The following is an 18,849-nucleotide window of genomic DNA, read 5'->3' as shown; positions in this document are numbered from 1 at the left end:
AGTGTGTGTGCATGGTTGTTTGTCTCTGTGTTGCCCTGTGACAGACTGGCGACCTGTCCAATGTGAACCTGCCTCTCGCCCGGAACGTAGCTGGAGAGGCAGCAACCCTCCCGACCCCATTAGGGACAAGGGTGTAAAGAAAATGGATGGATGGATGGATGGATGACACATTAGGGAACATGGCTCCTAAAACAGGGACGTCTGGTCACCCTATTCTACAGGAACTGTAATGTCTCAATTAAGTTAGCAGATGTTTGTTCCAAAAGATTTCATCTGTGCAGCTTCTACCTACCTTTTTCTTCCTGCCTTGAAAAACTGGTACATAGCGTACTGGACAACAATTTGCAACTGTCAAGACCTTTTGGACAAAGTCTCCAGTTCAGACTCTTATTCTTTTTGTTGATGTACCTTAAGAAGAAAACTTAATGGAGAGAATATAGTTTTATTTTCTATATTTGTTTTTTTTTTCTCCATTTATTCTTTTTTTTGCTTTACCTTTTTGTTTATGAATCTGTCTAGCATTTAGCATCCCGAGCCACACTTCATTCCAATAGGTGGCGGTAACGAACGAAAACATTGCTTCGACATCGACAAGAAGAAGAAGCTCCACGAACTGGAGGGCTTTTCAGAACGGTGCATTGCTGCTAACATAGCTAGCAGGAGCAACAGTCGAACTTGTTTGTGTTTACAAAGAGCACTACTAAGGTAACGTCTTATTACTTCCAGGCTTTGTTTTACGAGAATTCCCTCGCATGGTGTGGGTGGCCGTTAACTTGTCAGTTCAAACTGTAACTAATTTTTATGAGTATTTTACTAGAATAACTACTCTACTAGTAGAGCAACGCAGCAAAAACAAAATAGCTGATAAACCTGAGAACTTAGCTACGTTTTAGCTCCGTTCTTCTAGTTTGTTAAATAAGTTAGCTTATATAACTTGAGTTTTTATGTACTGGTGTAGTAATTCCTTTTTAAAAATATTTGGTTGTCTCATTGGATAAATACGAAGACTAAACATATATATTGCAATTTTTCTGTTTTGTCATTTTGTCTTTGGAGTTCAGCGCTGTTGAGGTTAGATTTAACAGGTTAACTTTAAACGAGTTCTTGAAAAATATTATTTTCCATAATTATCCTAAAATTGCTAAATCAGCTTAGGTAAGCCTTAATATTATTTTTTTTCCTGTTCATCCTACAACAACCTTCTGCTTCTGTGTATAAAGTTGTTTAATTATTGACAGTATAAGAGTAACCTCCTGCTTCAGTATGGATTATTAATTAGTTCTAATTTAAAAACGTACACCAAGCAAAGCAACGAAACCAGAAGGTTTTTTATTGGTAGTTATTTGAAAAAGAAACAAAGACCAGTAAATTATTTGGACGCCAGAACAGAAGAAATCTTTGGCAAAAACCAAAACAGTCGGAATAGTTTGATACCAAAGACGGTTTTTTTAGTATTATTTTTCCCACAATTTTGTTGATAATAAAAGGGGGTAGAAAAGTCAAATAATTTTGATAAAACCTTATTTCTAATTCAAAGGAAAACCTCCATGTATGCACAGATTGCCACCTTTGGCTTATAGAAAAGTGTCCAATATATTCATTGTTTTCTTTGTCAAACTTAGTTTGTGCAACATATATTCAGGTGTGGTAAAAAACAAAAAAACTTAATTTATTGTACAATTAAATTATTTAATGGAGGTTGCAAGAGTTTCCAATAACGCATGTGTTTCTCACCTTTACCTTATAATTATTAACATATATTGCATCACAATATATGTTGTTGGTTGAGTCATCTATAAGATTAATTTGTAATCAATTCGTTATGAAGAATGTAATGAAAAATAATGATTTGAACTTAATAATTAGAGTTAATCATTTTTAAAAATCGGTTAAGGATTACTTGCCATTATATTTTAGGGTTACCATAAAATCCATGTATTTATTTTTCCTATCACTGTTATGTTAATTTTCACTCATATTTGTTTTTGCCTCTTTTTAGCATTCTATTACACCTAGAACATTTAAAATGGATCTGGAAGATGACACCACTATTTTAACGACCCTGAAGTCCTTTAATACCTTCATTAGTCGCCATGAGCATCCACAGCGTCCGTCAGAGCAGTCGGGGAGCGGGAACCTGCAGCCTCACTACAAGCGCAGCATGGAGGTACGGAGAAATCATGTACATAGAGCTAAACTTAACGAAACCACTAATTAGCCTTAACATTGGCTAGTTGGATTTAATTTTTATTTTATTGATTGATTTATTTGTAGTTCTTGGAAGCAGCAGAGAGGGTTCACTCTCAGCACCGCTACCTGCAGCTGGACCAGGAGAAGAAACAGATGGAGCTGAGTCACAAACGAGCTCGGTTCGAACTTGAGAAGGCAGCTTCTGAAAGCTCTCGAAACCTGGAGGTACAAGACAAGTTCAGTGTCTTAATAGAGATGCACCGATGATTTGATATCAATATTTGTATCGGTCCCAATAGATTGGGTATCTGACAATGTGCCAAATCCATAAGGACAGATCTGTTCAGTCTAATTCTACGCTTTGCACTCTGAGCGACGTCAGGCTTTATTTATTTTACACTATATTTAGTATTCCTAATTTTGTACTTAGTGAACCATTTGGAAGAAGGTTTGTAGTTAAAATTTTTACATGTTAGGGTTGTTGGTGTATTTAAGGGTGGTTTATTGGTGCAGAGTTATCAAATGAATTTGTAAATCAGTACATTTATATCCGTGTTTTAAAAAAAGAAATATTTTAAATTCATTCAGCTCTTGTTTTTCTGTAAGGGATCGGTACCGGCCGACACTAAACCTCAGATATTGGTATCAGTGTTGTAAGTGGAAAAAAGTGGATCAGTGCTTCTCATCATCCTATTTTAATTGACATTTGTCATTTATGGCAACAAATTTCTCATAAGATGGTTATTCATCAGCATCTCAATAAATTCCGATTAATGATTAAAATCCCCTAAAACTGCAAATTGTTGGGCGGATTACTTTAGCTATTTTTCTTCTATTTTATAGATGCAACATACATTCACAGCCATACAGTTACTTAAAAAAAAGGTTGGGCTGAAATGGTTTAATCAGTTTAATTGTGTTGTGATTTTAAGGTAAAAGCATCTTTTGTCTGTAAATATGTTTTAGCCAAAACTCTTCAAGCGGCCTAACTTTAGCTTCAACTGCTTCAGATTTACTAAATGAATGTTGTTCCATTTATGCAATAAAACGTTTATTTTCTTTTTTTTCTTTATTTTTTAAAAAGATGTTTGTATTTGCATTTTTTTAATGTATGTATAATATTACATAAAAAAGGTTTAAGGTGAAATTAAAATCTGAATAGGCATTTTTAAAAAAATCAGATTATTCGTCTGAATAATTCAAAGATTAATTGATAACCAAAATAAACTTTAGTTTCAGCTTAAAACAAAATCTAAAACTTTTAGTCCATATCGTTCTCCTCTACATCAAGCACAGGCATTTTTGCTTCTACTTAATTAGTATTTGCTGCAAATTTTTGCTTTTGCCTGCCAACTTTGTCGTCATAAGAAGTACCTAGTTTTTATTGATTTATTTTTTTTAAATATTGCAGCATGAAGTTGACCGCAACCAGGAACTTTTGGGACGAATAAAAATATTAGAGGAGAGAGAGAAAGAAGCACGGAAGAACCTGTCAGAGCAGGTGGAGGCAAACAGTTCTCTCCGTAAGAACCTGGACGGCCTCAACAAGAAGCTGGACGAGCGAGACGCCAAACTGACGACAGCCGACCAGGTTACACACACACACACACACACACACACACACAGAGAGAGAATAAATTTTAGATTTTTGGTCTCTCTTTATCTCCATCTTTGAATTGCTCGCTGTTTCCAGACCGTCACGTCTCTGAGAGATGAAATCAGAGACCTTCGGCAGAACATTCAAACCCAAGATGCAACAATTTCTGCCCAAACTCTGGAGAACCAAGAGCTACAAGAACAGCTGGACTTACAGCGCAGGTCCAGAGATCCTTCCAGTTTCATCATGGACGTGCTGCTCCTCTACATTGAGGGAAATGTTAATCACACACAATTCTTCCTTTTTTTTCCCCCCCAGAAAGTATTTAGAAGCTTCCCAGCTTTGCCAAAGCCTCCAAGCAGAACAGTCTTCTTGTTCAGAGCATATCATCAAAATCAAGGTACATTGCACTTACACACACAGTTTATCCATCGTTTTACTTTTACATTACATGAGTTACAAAATGTTCTGCTAAAAAAGAAAGTATCTGGCATGATTAATACCCACCAAGTCAATACTTTCTAGAAGCACCTTTGCAGCAAGAGTCCAAAACGGAGCAGCTTTATTTATATTGAGAAAAATTAGTCACAGATGAACATGATTACAGTCATTTATTTACTACTACAGGAAACTTGTCAGACTGGTAATGAGAAATAAATAAAAAATGTATTCAATTTAATAGAAAAACCATATATCATTAACCCACAATTTCATAATTAATTTGCTTTTGGTTGGCTTATTTTCATAAAATCCCTGTGATATTAAGTGATATTTTCAGATTTTACATGTCCAACATGTCAAGGTTCAAGTGACAGAAATACTTTTGGAAGTTTTTACACTCATCCTAAAATGAGCATAACACAAACTGTTGTAGGTTAAATTAAGTCAGCAAAATAACAATGAAAACGATGACATGGTGATTTTTATATCGCATAAAAAATGTAGACAGCGCAGCTGGTCAGTTGCTTCACACGGACAAGAAGAGAAAAAGAAACCCTAGTTTTAGTTTTTTCCCCTCAGTTTTCAGACTGAGGTATTAATGTTTGTGTTAATACAAACATTAATACAGTGTTTGTATTAATGTTTCAGTTCAGAATAGTTTAGCTCTGCTTTGACTGATTTTCTGTCTGACTTTTCAGGAGCTGGAGAGACGTCTAGCTCTCCAGGAACAAGATATGGTCATTGTGAAGAGCGTGAAGTCCGAGGTGGCAAGAGTTCCAGATTTGGAAAAAGAGCTGAAGCGTCTCAGGGAAGACAACGCCTTCCTGAGGTCCGTTTGCTTTCTTTTATTTGTGTTTATTCCACTGCTTTATTTGGAAAGAGACCCATACAGTTGAAGTTTCTTGCAGTTTTCTAAACTTTGATTATAGATTATGCTTGGACCCCCACATTCTTCAGAGATACAATGTCAAACCTGAAGTGATAACTCCTTTTATTATTAATAATATGTATTTGCTGTCATCTACAGTATGTTAGGTGAGAACTGTCTCTATGAACAATAACTAAACACATTTTGATGGCAGATCAAACATTTCGTTCTTGTGATTGATGAGGAGTTCTGGGTTTCTCTCCTGAACAGGGACAGCAGGGAGAACTGCAGCCTGCTGAAGGAGGAGGTGGAGGGCCTGAGGAAGAAACTGGAGAGAATGGAGAAGAAAAAAGAAGAGCTGGTCAACGTGGAGCTGGAGAAAGAGGTAAACTGTCCGTCTGCTGTCACAGTTACCTACAAAAGATGATGTAGAGGGACGTGCTCCGGTGGCGTAGAGGTTAGCACGCCCCATGTTTGGAGGCCTTCAGTCCTCGACGCGGCCGTCGCGGGTTCGATTCCCGGACCCGATGACATTTCAAAAAATTGACGTTTCAAAAAATTGAAAAGATTATGTAGATACTAGATTCAGACTAGCATAACTGAGAATCTAAACCAGGAGTTTCAAACTCCTAGCCACCACTAAAATATCAAACATATTTAAAATTTTTTCCAAAATAAAACAAAAATATAATGCTCATTAGAACGGAAATGATTTGTTTTCTTCTGGTAAATGTATAATTTTAAACAGTTCCCAAACAAAAATCTCTTATGGTAGACTTTTTACATTTTTTGCATACATAATACTTACATGAATGAATATTGTTGCCTTTGCTCTGACAATAAATGATGTTTGGTCACTTTTAGAGGCTGGTTGAGAAGCTGCAGGCCTGGGAAAACATCGGACAGTCTACAGGACTCAACATAAGGTCAGTATGATAGAGTCAATGAGCACAAGAGCCCTCTTTAGAAAGTATGTATTTATCATCAATGTGTTTCTAGTGAAATACAAAAAAACGACCAGTAGGTGGAGCTTTAGTCTTTCTAAACGACTGTGCCTCAGCTCACTGAAACGCCTGGCCAACATGTTAGAACAGACGGAGGCTTCCACGTGAGCAGCGAAGCAGTTCTGACATGTTGCATGCACTGACAACCTGCACGTCGCATGCATGCATGCATGCACATGCTAATACACATAAACCCATTTACTGTAGAATCATCTCTGGACTAGGTGGAACACATCCACACCACACAATATATCTAGTTTGTTTTACACAGTTTGTCGATGGAGAACCAGCTGCTGCACATTATTTGTGGTCAAAATAATAATAATAATAAAAAAATAAAAAAGCTGGAAGGTGCCAGCACATGATGAAGCACAAAACAAAGTGAGAGATTTCCACCCGGAGGACCAGTCGAATTGGAAACCTGGTGTTTGATTTGCTCTAGCAGAGGGCATCTGCTCTCCCATGTGTTTTCAGCAGCTGGCTTCGCCCCGGCCAGGCCGGCCTCAGCGCTGGGCCTGACATGAGGGGGGTTTGATATGATGAGACTGCACACCAAGTTGGTCGGCACAATTTGCATTGCCATGGTAGTCCAGAGTTTGCAGTAGCGTTCTCCATAGCGAGAGTTCTGGACTGTTCCTTTGGTCTCTTTCTTGTTTGAAACTTTTCCATTTAGTTTTTGCTAAGCTAGCTCGATGAATTTGACTGGCAGCCAATCAGAAAATGAGAAATAACACTTAAATCAATTATTTTAACATGTATTAAATAAAATGATTGGAAAACAAAACAAAAAATCAGAAATTTTCCTGAAAATCACTGCTCTAGAATGCAACCAGTTTGATAAGGTGAGTAGGCTATGCTAGGCTAGGCTAGTCACATGAACACAGTAGATGCAATAGAGGAGAGAAAACAAAAAAACGTTGAGGTCTGAGCTGTCTCAAAAATCATTACCAATTCTCTGACATGAAGCCATTAATCTCCCAGGTTATGTGAAACTGTGGCTAAAAATCGGTTTTAGAATGCGAGCCACATGCGATGGACTCCCAGCCAGAGCCACTGATATTAAAAGGGGGAAGTGTATGGACACATTGTGATGTAAACAATAACATTTGAGACAGAGACCGACCGTGTCCTTCTGGAACAATTCAAACCCATATCACGTTTACCCAGTCGTTAACATTTCCCCGTGACGTTTGTTTTGTGCCAGTTCGACTCTAAGAAGCTTACTGTAAGTTGTCTGTGCTGTAGAAAACTGTCTTCCACTGCGAAGAGAGAAGTGCTGAACAAGATGGCTGTTGATGTTAATTTGATATTTGGAAACGTGGCCATCGTGGACTGAACGGCTTCGTTCACCTCCTCTGCTGCTGCTGCTGCTGCTGCTGCTGCTGCTGCTGCTGCTGCTGCTAAAACTTCAGGCAGACTATAAATCTAAGACGGTGCAGAAAATCAACATTATCGTTCACAACTTCTCCTTCTCTTCCTGATTGGCCCGGTTAAAATTCATTCTGGTGAAATGTCATTCTTACGTGTCATCATATATTACTGAATAACTTTGTTTTCTATAATAATTTGAATTTAACTCGGTTTATTACCGAGCCACCCAGTGGCTAACAGAATGGAGTGACGTCTCTTTGTTTTAACATTCTCTCTGCTCCGGTTCTCATATAGTTTTTTTTTTCTTTTTTTCTTTTTTGTGATCTCTGCATATGCATGCGCTCACTACCCAGTGCTTTGTATGTCTGCAGGAAACCGGAGGATCTGTCCAGGGAGGTGATTCAGATCCAGCACAGAGAAATTGCTCTGAAAGAACAGAACTACACACTCAGCAGCCGGTAACACACACTCTGACTCACACACAAAATCCTCCCCTATCTCTCTTGTTTCAGACTTATTTCTCTCATTCTGTTTGCATTGCATCTCTCTCTCTCTCTCTTCTCTCTCTCTCTGTGCATCTATTAAGAGTCTATCTCTGTGAAGTCTTTAATTGTCACAAAGTTAATTAAAGTGGTCCTGACTCTGATAGCACTCCTGACGGCAGCCGTTGATGTGTGTGTGTGCATGTGTGTGAGGTTATGAATGTTTGAGAAAGGGAATTTACTAATTAAACTCGTCCTGTTTAGACTGAGGTGATGTCTGTAGGGACTGCATGCGTGCTGTCGGTTATTAATGTTGCGCTGGTGTCCAGATTTTGTTGGTTAACAAGCATTTCTCCTGTGCTGAGCGTTTTGGGCTCATTACGGCACATTAAACACAGGCACAGCAAAAGCGCAGGATGATAAATGGGCGAGAGTCTGCAAAGGGACTTCTGCAGCGTAGTTATTAGCCTTCATTGTAATTATTGTCCTATTGATCAGACTTGACACAAATCTCTGCCTCAAATGATTTCTAGACGCCCATCATTCAGCCACACAGGCTGACAGGTTGGTAGGTTGTCTTCCAGGAAATATTATTAGAAATTGGTTTTAAATTGCTCTTCCCAAATTGTCTGAACGTTCAGCCCTAATCTATCTGCTTTCTCCTTTTTCCCCTTCCCTCCACTTTTGCACACAAAACTCTCTCCTCCCGCTATTCATTTGTGTCGGGCCGTCAGAGTCAGGAGCTTGGAGCATTCCCAGTCGGAGGTCGGGGAAAAGCTGACCCAGCAGTGCCGCAGAACCGTGGAAGAGCAGAAGAAGAGAGAGGCTCAGGACGCGCTCATTCGACGACTACAGAAACGACTACTTTTGTTAACTAAGGTACCTGGCAATCAGTAAAAAAAAAAAAAGAACAAAAAAACACACACACACACACACTCCAAGTATGCATCTGTACTAAAAATCAGCAAGTTGCTTCAAAAACTGGCCACAGGAGGGATTTGAATCTCAAGACCTGCACAGAATTGTCCATTCTCCCATCACTCCTTGCTTTTCCAAACTAGCCGCTGGATGTCATGTGACTCCTCTGGCTTGTATCCCGGGATTCTTCCCACTGCAGTATTTGACTAGACCGCCGGGTGATATCGATTTCTCTGCATGTGTTATTCCCCAGGTGATCTACAATCTCTTAGCACACTAATCACACACAATTGAAAGCAGATATTTACATACGTTGGATAAGACGACACATACGCATTTTTTTTCTCAGCATCTGAAGTTAAATCAGACCAAACTTTTCCTGATTTAGGTTAATTAGAATAATCAAAATTATTTCTAGGCTATGATATTACAGAACATGTTTGCAGGGATACTGGAATAAATAATGGTCTGTGCTATTACTTACTCCAGGCACCATGATCATTCCCAAAAATGCAGAATAAATCAGGGAGGATAAACTAGCATAAACTGGATGAGATGATAATGACATCATGACAAGGATCTAACTATGCTCTTCGTCTAGAAAAGCAAATAGTTAAGGACTGGCTTCAGATTAATAGATAAGACAACACATTTTAAAGGGGCAGAATTATCTGTTTTTCAGCTACATGGTGCGATTTTACAGCAGAATCAAGTAATTATTTTAACTTGAGTTGTTGTAAAAGTGCTATATATATCAAATATGACTTAAACAAATTAGATTTTGTAATTTAACGCCTTGAAATTCGGCCTCTGTCTCTTTAAAAGCTCCTGCTCTTACTGAAACTCCCCCTTCAGCAAGTCATCACGACGTCTCGCCTCTAAAAGCCCAGTGCCTCACTAACTGGCTTCTATGATGAGCTCAGCAGGTACATGGTTCCAGCAGGTGTTTGCTGATTGCTGCTGACTAGTCTGAAGGAGCTGACTATGGGGAATTGTGTGTGAGGACCTCTAAGAAGAAGCTGCCCCCTGAAGGCAGAGCTAGGTCCAACCATGTGCTTTGCACAGCTGATTGGTTGCCATGGAGATTAAAGCATTTCTCAGACATTCATGAAAGAATCACAGCAATAACAATTTATGTTTTTGGTGATGAAATAGCGTTATTACATTGTGCAAGGCTCAAGAATGTCTATTTTATTTAACGCTGTCCCTTTAATTAAAGGAAATGTGTTGATCTTTATGATGGAACGTGGCGACATGAACATAATTGTCCGTCTGTTTGCTGGAAGGTTCATCGCTCAGCCTCTTGTGTCACATGCATAAAGCTTTTTAATGGTTCGCCCACTAGTCCAGCATTTCTTTTCAGTTTCAAATAACTGATTTTTATCTTTATTTTTTTTTTATCTTTACCTTGAGGCTTCACCCACTAAATACCTGCACTTACCATCACCTTCAGTATGTAACTCTGTTGGACGACTGACTGACCTATTAGGGGCACAGAAATCTTCAGCCACCAGATGAGGTTGACAGAAAAGCAATTTGGCAACAATAGATGGTGAAAACAGCAATAGGTTTTATCACTGTGTTCTCCTGCGCCATGTTTGTTTTTAAATTAAATTTTTCATTTTATCACAGAAAAGCGATAAATTGTATTTACCTGCAGGTTAATAGACAAACAGCTGGAAGCCCTCCTGGTTGGTATTTGGAGCAAACGCTGACCTCCAAACGTATTTGTTCTGTCTGGTTTTTACTTGTGTTCCTAGTCATATTTAGTCTTCTGTTCCCTCTTGCACATTACCTTGAGCGCTTGCATTGTGCTAGCACGTTCTAAATGCATAACATTCATTTACATTGTTTATCAATCTGTGAGGGATTTGTCTGTTTACTTGAGATCTAAAATAAAAATCTTCAGTACGTTTTTGTGCTCTATGTAATTGGAGTTTGTCTGCTGCTATCGTGTGATGTTTGCATCCAGAAAGTAAAAAAAAAATAGCTTGAAACCGTTTTGTAAACTGCATGAAAATCAGGGTTTGAATTTCAGAGCAGAGCGTCTGAAGATGTCATTGTGGCTCCACTTAAATTTCTGTCTTTTAAAGTGGCGGTATTATGTATATTACAAGGCATATAGTCCTATTTTAAAGCACAATTTAGTCACTTTTACCTTCACTTGTAATGAAAATGCTGTGAATATCAAAAACAACTTCAAAGAAATTTGACTTGGCATCACAGCTTCATCACAACAATGCTCCTCTATGATGCTGTTTACAAACGTTCTTAGGATTGTTGGACTGAGAAGTAGTTTGTGTGAAAAGGTCAGCAGTTGCATATTTCCACCAGATGTTTGCTAATGTCTGCTGCCGCTAGTCGCATTGCATGAGCACTCCTTAAAGACGATCTCACTCGGAGAGCGATGACTCTTCCTGGCTTCTCTCTTCATCCTCCAAGCTCTCTCATCTCCTCTGTCCCGTCCATGCTCTCTCGTGTTACGTAGTGCTCACGGCTGCACTTCGCCGCTGGCCGTGTCTGTTTGTGCGTTACAGAGATAACTCAGCTGGAAGTCCTCTGTCTGTTCAGCGTCTCTCACACTGGTTGTGTGAGACTATTGCATATTCTCATGTATCCGCTGGACGGGATCCTCCAGGGGAGTCTCAGAGACTTTAACAACATTTAAATACCAACTATAAAGTCTTAAAAATTCACTGAAGTTGTTAGCAAGTAGACCGGTAAAGACAGGAAGTGGTTACTGAGCTCCAGTAAATAAAGAAAGAGACTTGACCTCAGTGTCCGATCCTGACCACACGTTGCCATGGGGCTTTTAACCGTTTCACCAAAGAAACTCTTTAGCCTACCTTTACTATTACTGTCATTGGTGTGTAAGAAACCCCTATAATAAATAATGTTTAGCCTGATGGGGGCACAAGTAAAGCCTGGTGGCCTGCCAGGCTTATCGTACACCGAGGGAAATCTCTGTCTTTAAACCTGCTGCTGCATGACTGCTTGAATGTTTGTGTTCCAGGAACGTGATGGCATGCGTGCTATACTGGAGTCTTATGATGGTGAGCTGGCGTCAAACGAGTATTCTCCTCAACTCAGTAAACGAGTCAAAGAGGCAGAAGACGTTCTGCAGAGGACACAAAACCACAATGCAGAGATGGAGGTGTGTGATGACTGTCTTTAACTTATTTCTTCTTCTTTTTTCTCTTTTCATATTTCTTATGCTTGACATTCTTTGACAGTTTTAAAATTTTAAGCTTTGCGTTGAGTGACCCAAGCAGGCACTAAGGCTTTTATGTTTGGTGTCTACATTGGTACAGTATTCGCCTTCACAGAGAAATCATATAAATGCCGATACAGGCTTCTGAAAAACCATTTTTAGTGGCTTGTCAGAACCGCGTTATAATAAATTGTGATCTATAAATCTGTCCTTGCTAAACTGTTAAGGTTTAAATGACCCATTTAAAGTAAATAAATGATGCCTAGACTGGCATTGGGTAAATGGAGTGCTTATTATACCCCGAGGGAAACCCTGCGTTAAAATAGGTACATTTTCTCTTTTTGTGTTAGAAACACTTGCTTCTCTTTTTTTTCCAATTCAGGTCCAGCTCAGTAAGGCACAAGAGGAGACAGGAACGCTCAGACTGCAGCTGCAAAACGTAAGTATGCACCAGACCTCACAGTTGACCCGATAGCCCTTTTACATGTCTACTCATAGCTGCACTGCCGTGGTAGAACAATTCTGCTAACAAAATGAAACCTGGAGATGTAGGTATTCTTAATTTAATTATTGGTTTTTCTGGTTGTGCGGCCCAGAAAAATCAGCGAAGAACAAGTTTAAATCACTTCTATTCTTCATTTTCCTTGCTCTCTGTGTATGCTACGCTATGCACAGGTCTTTTGCCATGGCAATGGACTGACAACAGCTCCACCAGTGTATCAAGATCCAACACCAAAAAAACATACAAATATTTCTCACACAAAGAACAGAACATTCAGTCTGTTAAAGAGTCAGGTTTCTTGTTGTTTATTTTGCGATTATTATTAAGTAATCGTCCGAACACAACGATGGTTGATTAGCTAATTTAAATTCCTGTTGTACAAATGATCTGTCAGAGTTTGTGGGTCATATTTTTCTTTTTTTTAACTGAACTGAAAAACACCGAATTCTGCAGCACATCTCCATCTAATATTGTCAAAGTCAAGCTAGCATAAATGACGTACGTCCCTGACCCTTTTATTTTTTTGTAAATAAAACTTTTCCTGACCTGTGAAATGTGACAACTTTGTACCTTATATGGTTGTATGTTCACAATTAATAGCAAGGCATCTCATCCCTTTATCTTTTATTTGTCAGCTGTGCATTATTAGCCCATTATGTTGATAATTATTTCACAGCTAAAACCAATGATGGTCGTCGTTTGTGAGCAGGTTGTTTCCCTCCAGCTCTGGGAGGTCACTCTCATGACGTCACTTTGTCTGCAGTCGGAAGGTTTCTGCCGGGTGTACGGCCCATTGGTGTAATGTTGGTGCACTAAGACCATTTACTTTTTCTCTTGTCTGTACTAGTTGGAGCTTGAGTTGGAGACTGTAAAGACGCAAGTGGCTTCTTCAGGTGACTGCAGCTCTTCAGTGAACAAAGAAGAGGTCAACATACTAAGGTATTAAATTTATACGACTAGTTGTAATTACTCAGGATCTCTGCAGGATTTCAAAAAGGGTGTTCACTTTAATTATCTTAGTTTTAGACCTGGCTTAATCAACTTGATAAAACACATTGAGCCAACACCATGGTTATTCTTGTTTTGCACCATTTTTCACAACACAGTTTTTAATCCAATCAACTTTCTGTTAACATTCTTGGCTACAGCTGTCTAAAGAGCCACTTTCTTCAGCAATAAGCTATGATTTATTTCTGAGTTTTGAGTTGCTGTTAGCAATAATCATAAACATTAAGAGAAATATGTGCTTGAAAGACATCTTTCTGTCTCCAGAAACTTCAGGTATGTTTTTGATGAGGGAATAAAATAAGATGGTGTAAAGCACAAAAATGTTGATTTTTACATAATACTTTGCCTTTTAAATATATATTGTTTCTTTTTTTATCTTTTACTGAAATCTTCAGAAATCCAGATTAATATAAAATCTGAAATTCTAAGTCGTATAAAAACCATGGTTGCTCTGATGATGGTTTATTAACAGACCCTGTCCTCACACGCATTTTCTGTAATGGTAACTATTTTGGTTTTAATTGCAATTTCCAGGCAAAAAATCGAAGAGTTGGAGAAGGATCGACAGCGTTTGGAAGAACAGAATAACGTTCTGGAGATGAGACTGGAGAGACACAACCTGCAGGTAGGCAGCAAACGTCCCTCCAACTGGCTTTTGTAATGGATTTACTCCTCTGGCACAAAGGAACAAATTTAATAACCCCAAGGGTAGCGGCCTGTCCTGTAAGCCGCTGTGGATTGATGCACGAAAATATATTTCATATCTGACAGTTTTTTCAAGCACAATTGGACCCAGGTGTCATTCCAACAGCGTCCAGTTAAGTAGCTGCAGAGGAAAAGGTGGATTAAAACCCATTCTTTTATTGGATGAAAGGATTACAGTGGACACAGATTTGGACAGGGGTGAATACATTTAGCTGTTTAGTTATGAAAGGGGCAGTATTATGTGTTTTCCAGGCACATAGTGCCAATTATAGCACAATCAAGCAACTATGTTGGCTTCAGTTAAAAATACTATACATATATATATACCAAATATGACCTACAAGGTTTCCCCCAGAAAACTCGCTAATTCGGGTTGTTGGGTGCTTGGGCAATCATTCATCCAATGGTCTGTTGTGTTTTTCAGTTAAAAAATGTTTAAAGTTGAGAGAAAATTTGAAAATATCACTTGATAATTATATGTTATTGGAAGATTGACAGCTGAACAACAACAATAAAGACTTAAAAAATGCAACCATTTTAAAAATACTTGCCAGGCTTATAAAACACTGGGGGAAACCCTGACTTAAAAGAAATTTTACTTCCTACTTTAACGCCTCTGTCTCTTTAAAAGCTCCTCCTTTTTCTGTTACTTTGTCTTCAGAAAGTCATCACAACAGCGATACTCTACTTACCTTTTAACAAAGTTTTTACCAGCGTTGCACTGAGAAGTAGCTCCTCCAATGAACTCGGAGGAGCTGCAGTTCCACCAGGTGTTTGCTAATTGCTGCTGGCTAGTCTGAATGAGCTGAGTGGAGAAGTTGCAGGGTATGGGTGTTCAATGAAGCGGAAACTTAGCAGCTGCTGCTCTGAGGAAGAGCTGCGTCTTGAAGATGGAACTAGGTCCATCTAGGTGTTTTACACAGATGAGAATGGTTGCCAGAGGAGATTGAAGGATTTCTCTAAATTGCATGAATGAATCAAGGCAACACATGTAAGTTTTTGATGAGGGAATAACTCAACACTGTTGACACAAATGCACACATTTAATTGAACTATTGTAATCTAACAAAATTATTTAATAACCTTTTGTCTTCGCCTGTGGCTGTTTTTATTTTGCCTCCCTGCCTCCACAAGTTGCTTATGCAGTTCATGTTTCATCTCAGGTTCTGTCACTCCCTCTGACTTAAACTGCGCCAAACTAAGCCTGCCAGGGCACTTTAATGAAATCTGTGTGGCCCAGGGTGTTGGCTCCATTTAGCCATGGAGTAAATGAAATCCACATCTCTCCAAGCATGACCGCTACCTTTAAGGCAGCGGCCGACTGACCGAAGGGGTGAATTTCTGCACGTTTCAAGGTTACTCAGTCAACGGATCGGGCCAATTCATACGAGTAAATTTTTTTACTGGAGCTGGTCCTTAGTCTGCGTGGAGAGATGAGTGACTGGCTGGTGAGGAGTTGGAGGGTGGAAATCAGTGACTGAATGGGCAGGAGTGAGTGACATTCAGAAGTGAATGCCTCAAAAACCTCACAATGAGAACTTTGGTTACACCGACTGTCACAGATTGCTCTAGCCTTACCCTAAATTGACTCCGTCTTTAAATCATTATCAATCTTTCCATCTCTCCTTGTCATGAAATATGTCATACAATTGCTTTTATTGCATTAAACATTTCAGCATTAGCAAAAACCCACTTAAGCCATTAAATGTTCAGCAAAGAATGAATATTTAAGTCAGCACAATGCCTAGTAAATACCTTGGTATTGTAATTGTCAAGCAATCTAGCTCAGAGGTTTTGAATTATTGATCATATAAGGATACCTGATGGCAATTGAAACCAAATTTAGTCATATTTTATCTCAGAAAATTTAAAATTTATCTCAACATGACCATGAAACAAGATGGAGGACTCTCTTCCCAAGTGTGCCTTGAAGAACTCTAAACAATATATAATGCAGACATTAAGCCAAGACAGGTCAAGAGATTCAAACTAATTCTATTTGAAATAGGATTAAACTGGTTGCATTGATGTGCAAATTCTGAAACTGTTTAGTTAAACATTCTTGTGATTCTGTACCAGAATTTTTTGATAAGCTGAATTTCTCCCATAAAATCTGCTAATTCTGGTGGTAGGAGCACAGGGGAAGTGATTTTTTTTTTTAATCATGAAAAGTGCTAAATGGTGCAAAAATTCAGTGGTGCACGAACGGCTTGGTGCAGCTCTTTGGACGACATGGACACGTCTTGTTTCGTGGACAGACAGGTTGGGCTTCCTCACTTTAGATGGACAGGTGTGGTAATCGTGGAGCCAGGATCAATTAGCAAACACCTGGTGGAACTGCTGAGCTCATTATAGGAGCTACTTCTCAATGAAACGCTGGTAAACACTTTGTTAAAGGGTTAATAGAGGAGCCAAGTTATAATGACTTCCTGGAGGCGGAGTTTCAGAACAAGGAGGAGTTTCTTAAAGAGACAGAGACCATATTTCAAGGCATTAAATTACTAATTTGATTTTTTAAAATCAAATTAAATCATTTTTATAACAACTGAAGTTGACATAGTTACTTGACTATGTAACTATATATATAGCATAGTAGTGACTGTGCTATAAATGCCCCTATAAAACCATCATATATTGAGGCACAAACATAAGTACTGGAACTATTTGAAGAGGCTTAAGTTAGATTGTGGTGGAGTTTTTGTTAAGTTTTTAAATTTGCCTCTGCTGTGGATGCGGTTCTCAGAGCAGCATGACATTACTTTTATAATGTCTTAATTACACCATCAAACGTTTGAGTTTACTTTTACAAATACAAAAAGAGAATGAGTCAGTGGAAAGCTGCTTGCTATTGCTTTTTAATATAATATGATCTGCCACTTCCCCATGCATGGCCTCTGGGGGAACCCTTAAATGGATTATTGGAGGTGATAACTGTGGCTTGGAAACGACAAATGCCAATCACGGTCAAAGTTCTTAAGTAGCCACCTGCAAACTCTACCAAAAGATTGCACAGCTTTCTCACTGTGGGAGATTTTGAGCTTTCGTGCCACATAAAAGATAAGGCAGTGCAGGAAATCCTTGATTAGGATTAGTTTGTGTCGACTGGCCAGCATATTCTCCTATAAATCTTCTAGGTGGTAGGAGGAAGCCTCCAAGCCCTGCACTCTCTCATTGAATAACATTCTGAAGAGGTCTGAAAAACTTCTTTTTCAAAGAACCAACATTGATTGTCGTAGATGTTTATGTAAAACACACAAAAAGAGTTACCTGCACATTAAGAATATGTGGAGAGAAAATTAGTCTAGGTCAGCTCAGCAGACCAATCAGGAATGTTTTTGTGCTAGTTTTGTGTTGTGGCACTTGAACATGACAGAAGTCCATATTTCTCCATTTAAATGCATCCTGACACATTTTGCATCGGCTATTTAGGAAATCAGGTGACCCAGTTTGTAAAAGCAGACTGATTTTAAAAAAAAAGAGCGAGAAAGAGAGAAAAAGAAAAGATCAAGTAGTAGTAGATTGCCTTTCCATTCCACTTTGTCCATTCTCCCCAGGGTTCTTAAAACAAGCTCTGTAAAGTTGGTCACTTTTAGAGCCAAACCAAGGCAAAAGCAAACTAAGCAGCTGCTTCGGTGCTTTAATTCTTAAATTTTAACTCAGAAAACGGATCTAGACTTTTCACCTTTGTTTAAAAAAATAAATACATTTCTTGTAACAGCGCCACCCAGTGGACATATTTAGAAAATTGTCCACTACTTGTTTATGATGTGTGATTTTTCCTCACTCAACTTTGAAATTTGATCAAATGTGAGGCAACATACAACACACTTCTTAGTAATGTAGTAGGAAGGGTGCTAGAGGGGCAGGGGTGAGTTGGCTCTGCCACACTTTGAAAACCCCTGCTGTATATTATTTAAAAGAAATACCTGCAAGAACCTTTTTGAGTTAGTCTGACCTTTTGACCACAGAAAGTTTCAGCAGTAAATGACAAAAAACCATTAGTCTTGTTGATGTGGTAAATGCTCTCCTAATTACTTGTCGCAAGATACAAAGGTCACCCCAACATTTGGTTTTTATTAATTACAGCCCATTCTGACTAAAAATATCTTGCAACGCACATTTCAGTTATTCCCCTGGGATGTTTTTTGTCTTGCTTGTGGCTTTTCAACACTGCAACACAGAAATGGAGACCTTAAAGTTGAGCCATCCATGCAAGTTGCTGCTATGGAACGGACTCGTCCTTTAAGCTTTTCAGACACAACCTCAGTCTTCTCTTGCTTATCCGTTAACTCCCCCAAAGCTCAAGTCTCCATGGCACATCCTGGAAGAGATTCTAATGAATACACTTGGTCAAAATAGGTCTGTCGCAACAAATAAATGATGAATTAAAATGAGGTTGATAATTGCTTGTTTTCGTCGGGTGCGTTTTCTTTTTGCCAAGAAAACTGGGTGACAAAAGTTTCACTCTGACTCCTCCTCTTCTCGCATTCTTGGAGTAACTAGCTCGTCATACGGGTAGCAACAAATGACAGCTACAAGCGGCCGTATTCCG

At 38.8% G+C, this 18,849-nt stretch overlaps 1 protein-coding gene across 1 annotated transcript in view; it reads left to right on the top strand.

Annotated features, from left to right (window-relative positions):
* Nucleotides 1-537: 537 nt before the first annotated feature.
* mad1l1 (mitotic arrest deficient 1 like 1) overlaps nucleotides 538-18,849 on the top strand; it is a 44,362-nt gene continuing 26,050 nt past the window's right edge. The window contains exons 1-15 of the mRNA XM_044115695.1: nucleotides 538-705; nucleotides 2,000-2,167; nucleotides 2,275-2,415; nucleotides 3,602-3,781; nucleotides 3,884-4,008; nucleotides 4,106-4,187; nucleotides 4,927-5,057; nucleotides 5,367-5,481; nucleotides 5,961-6,022; nucleotides 7,843-7,929; nucleotides 8,688-8,832; nucleotides 11,885-12,025; nucleotides 12,465-12,521; nucleotides 13,432-13,523; nucleotides 14,127-14,217. Of these exons, the coding sequence (XP_043971630.1) occupies nucleotides 2,027-2,167; nucleotides 2,275-2,415; nucleotides 3,602-3,781; nucleotides 3,884-4,008; nucleotides 4,106-4,187; nucleotides 4,927-5,057; nucleotides 5,367-5,481; nucleotides 5,961-6,022; nucleotides 7,843-7,929; nucleotides 8,688-8,832; nucleotides 11,885-12,025; nucleotides 12,465-12,521; nucleotides 13,432-13,523; nucleotides 14,127-14,217 (1,590 nt within the window). The 5' untranslated portion in view covers nucleotides 538-705; nucleotides 2,000-2,026. The remainder of the gene's footprint in view (nucleotides 706-1,999; nucleotides 2,168-2,274; nucleotides 2,416-3,601; nucleotides 3,782-3,883; nucleotides 4,009-4,105; nucleotides 4,188-4,926; nucleotides 5,058-5,366; nucleotides 5,482-5,960; nucleotides 6,023-7,842; nucleotides 7,930-8,687; nucleotides 8,833-11,884; nucleotides 12,026-12,464; nucleotides 12,522-13,431; nucleotides 13,524-14,126; nucleotides 14,218-18,849) is intronic.

The sequence above is a fragment of the Gambusia affinis genome, linkage group LG04 (genome assembly GCF_019740435.1).
Source record: "Gambusia affinis linkage group LG04, SWU_Gaff_1.0, whole genome shotgun sequence".
Taxonomy (NCBI): Eukaryota; Metazoa; Chordata; class Actinopteri; order Cyprinodontiformes; family Poeciliidae; genus Gambusia; species Gambusia affinis.
Note: the sequence above shows the minus strand (reverse complement) of the source record. Positions and strands in the feature narration are given on the sequence as shown.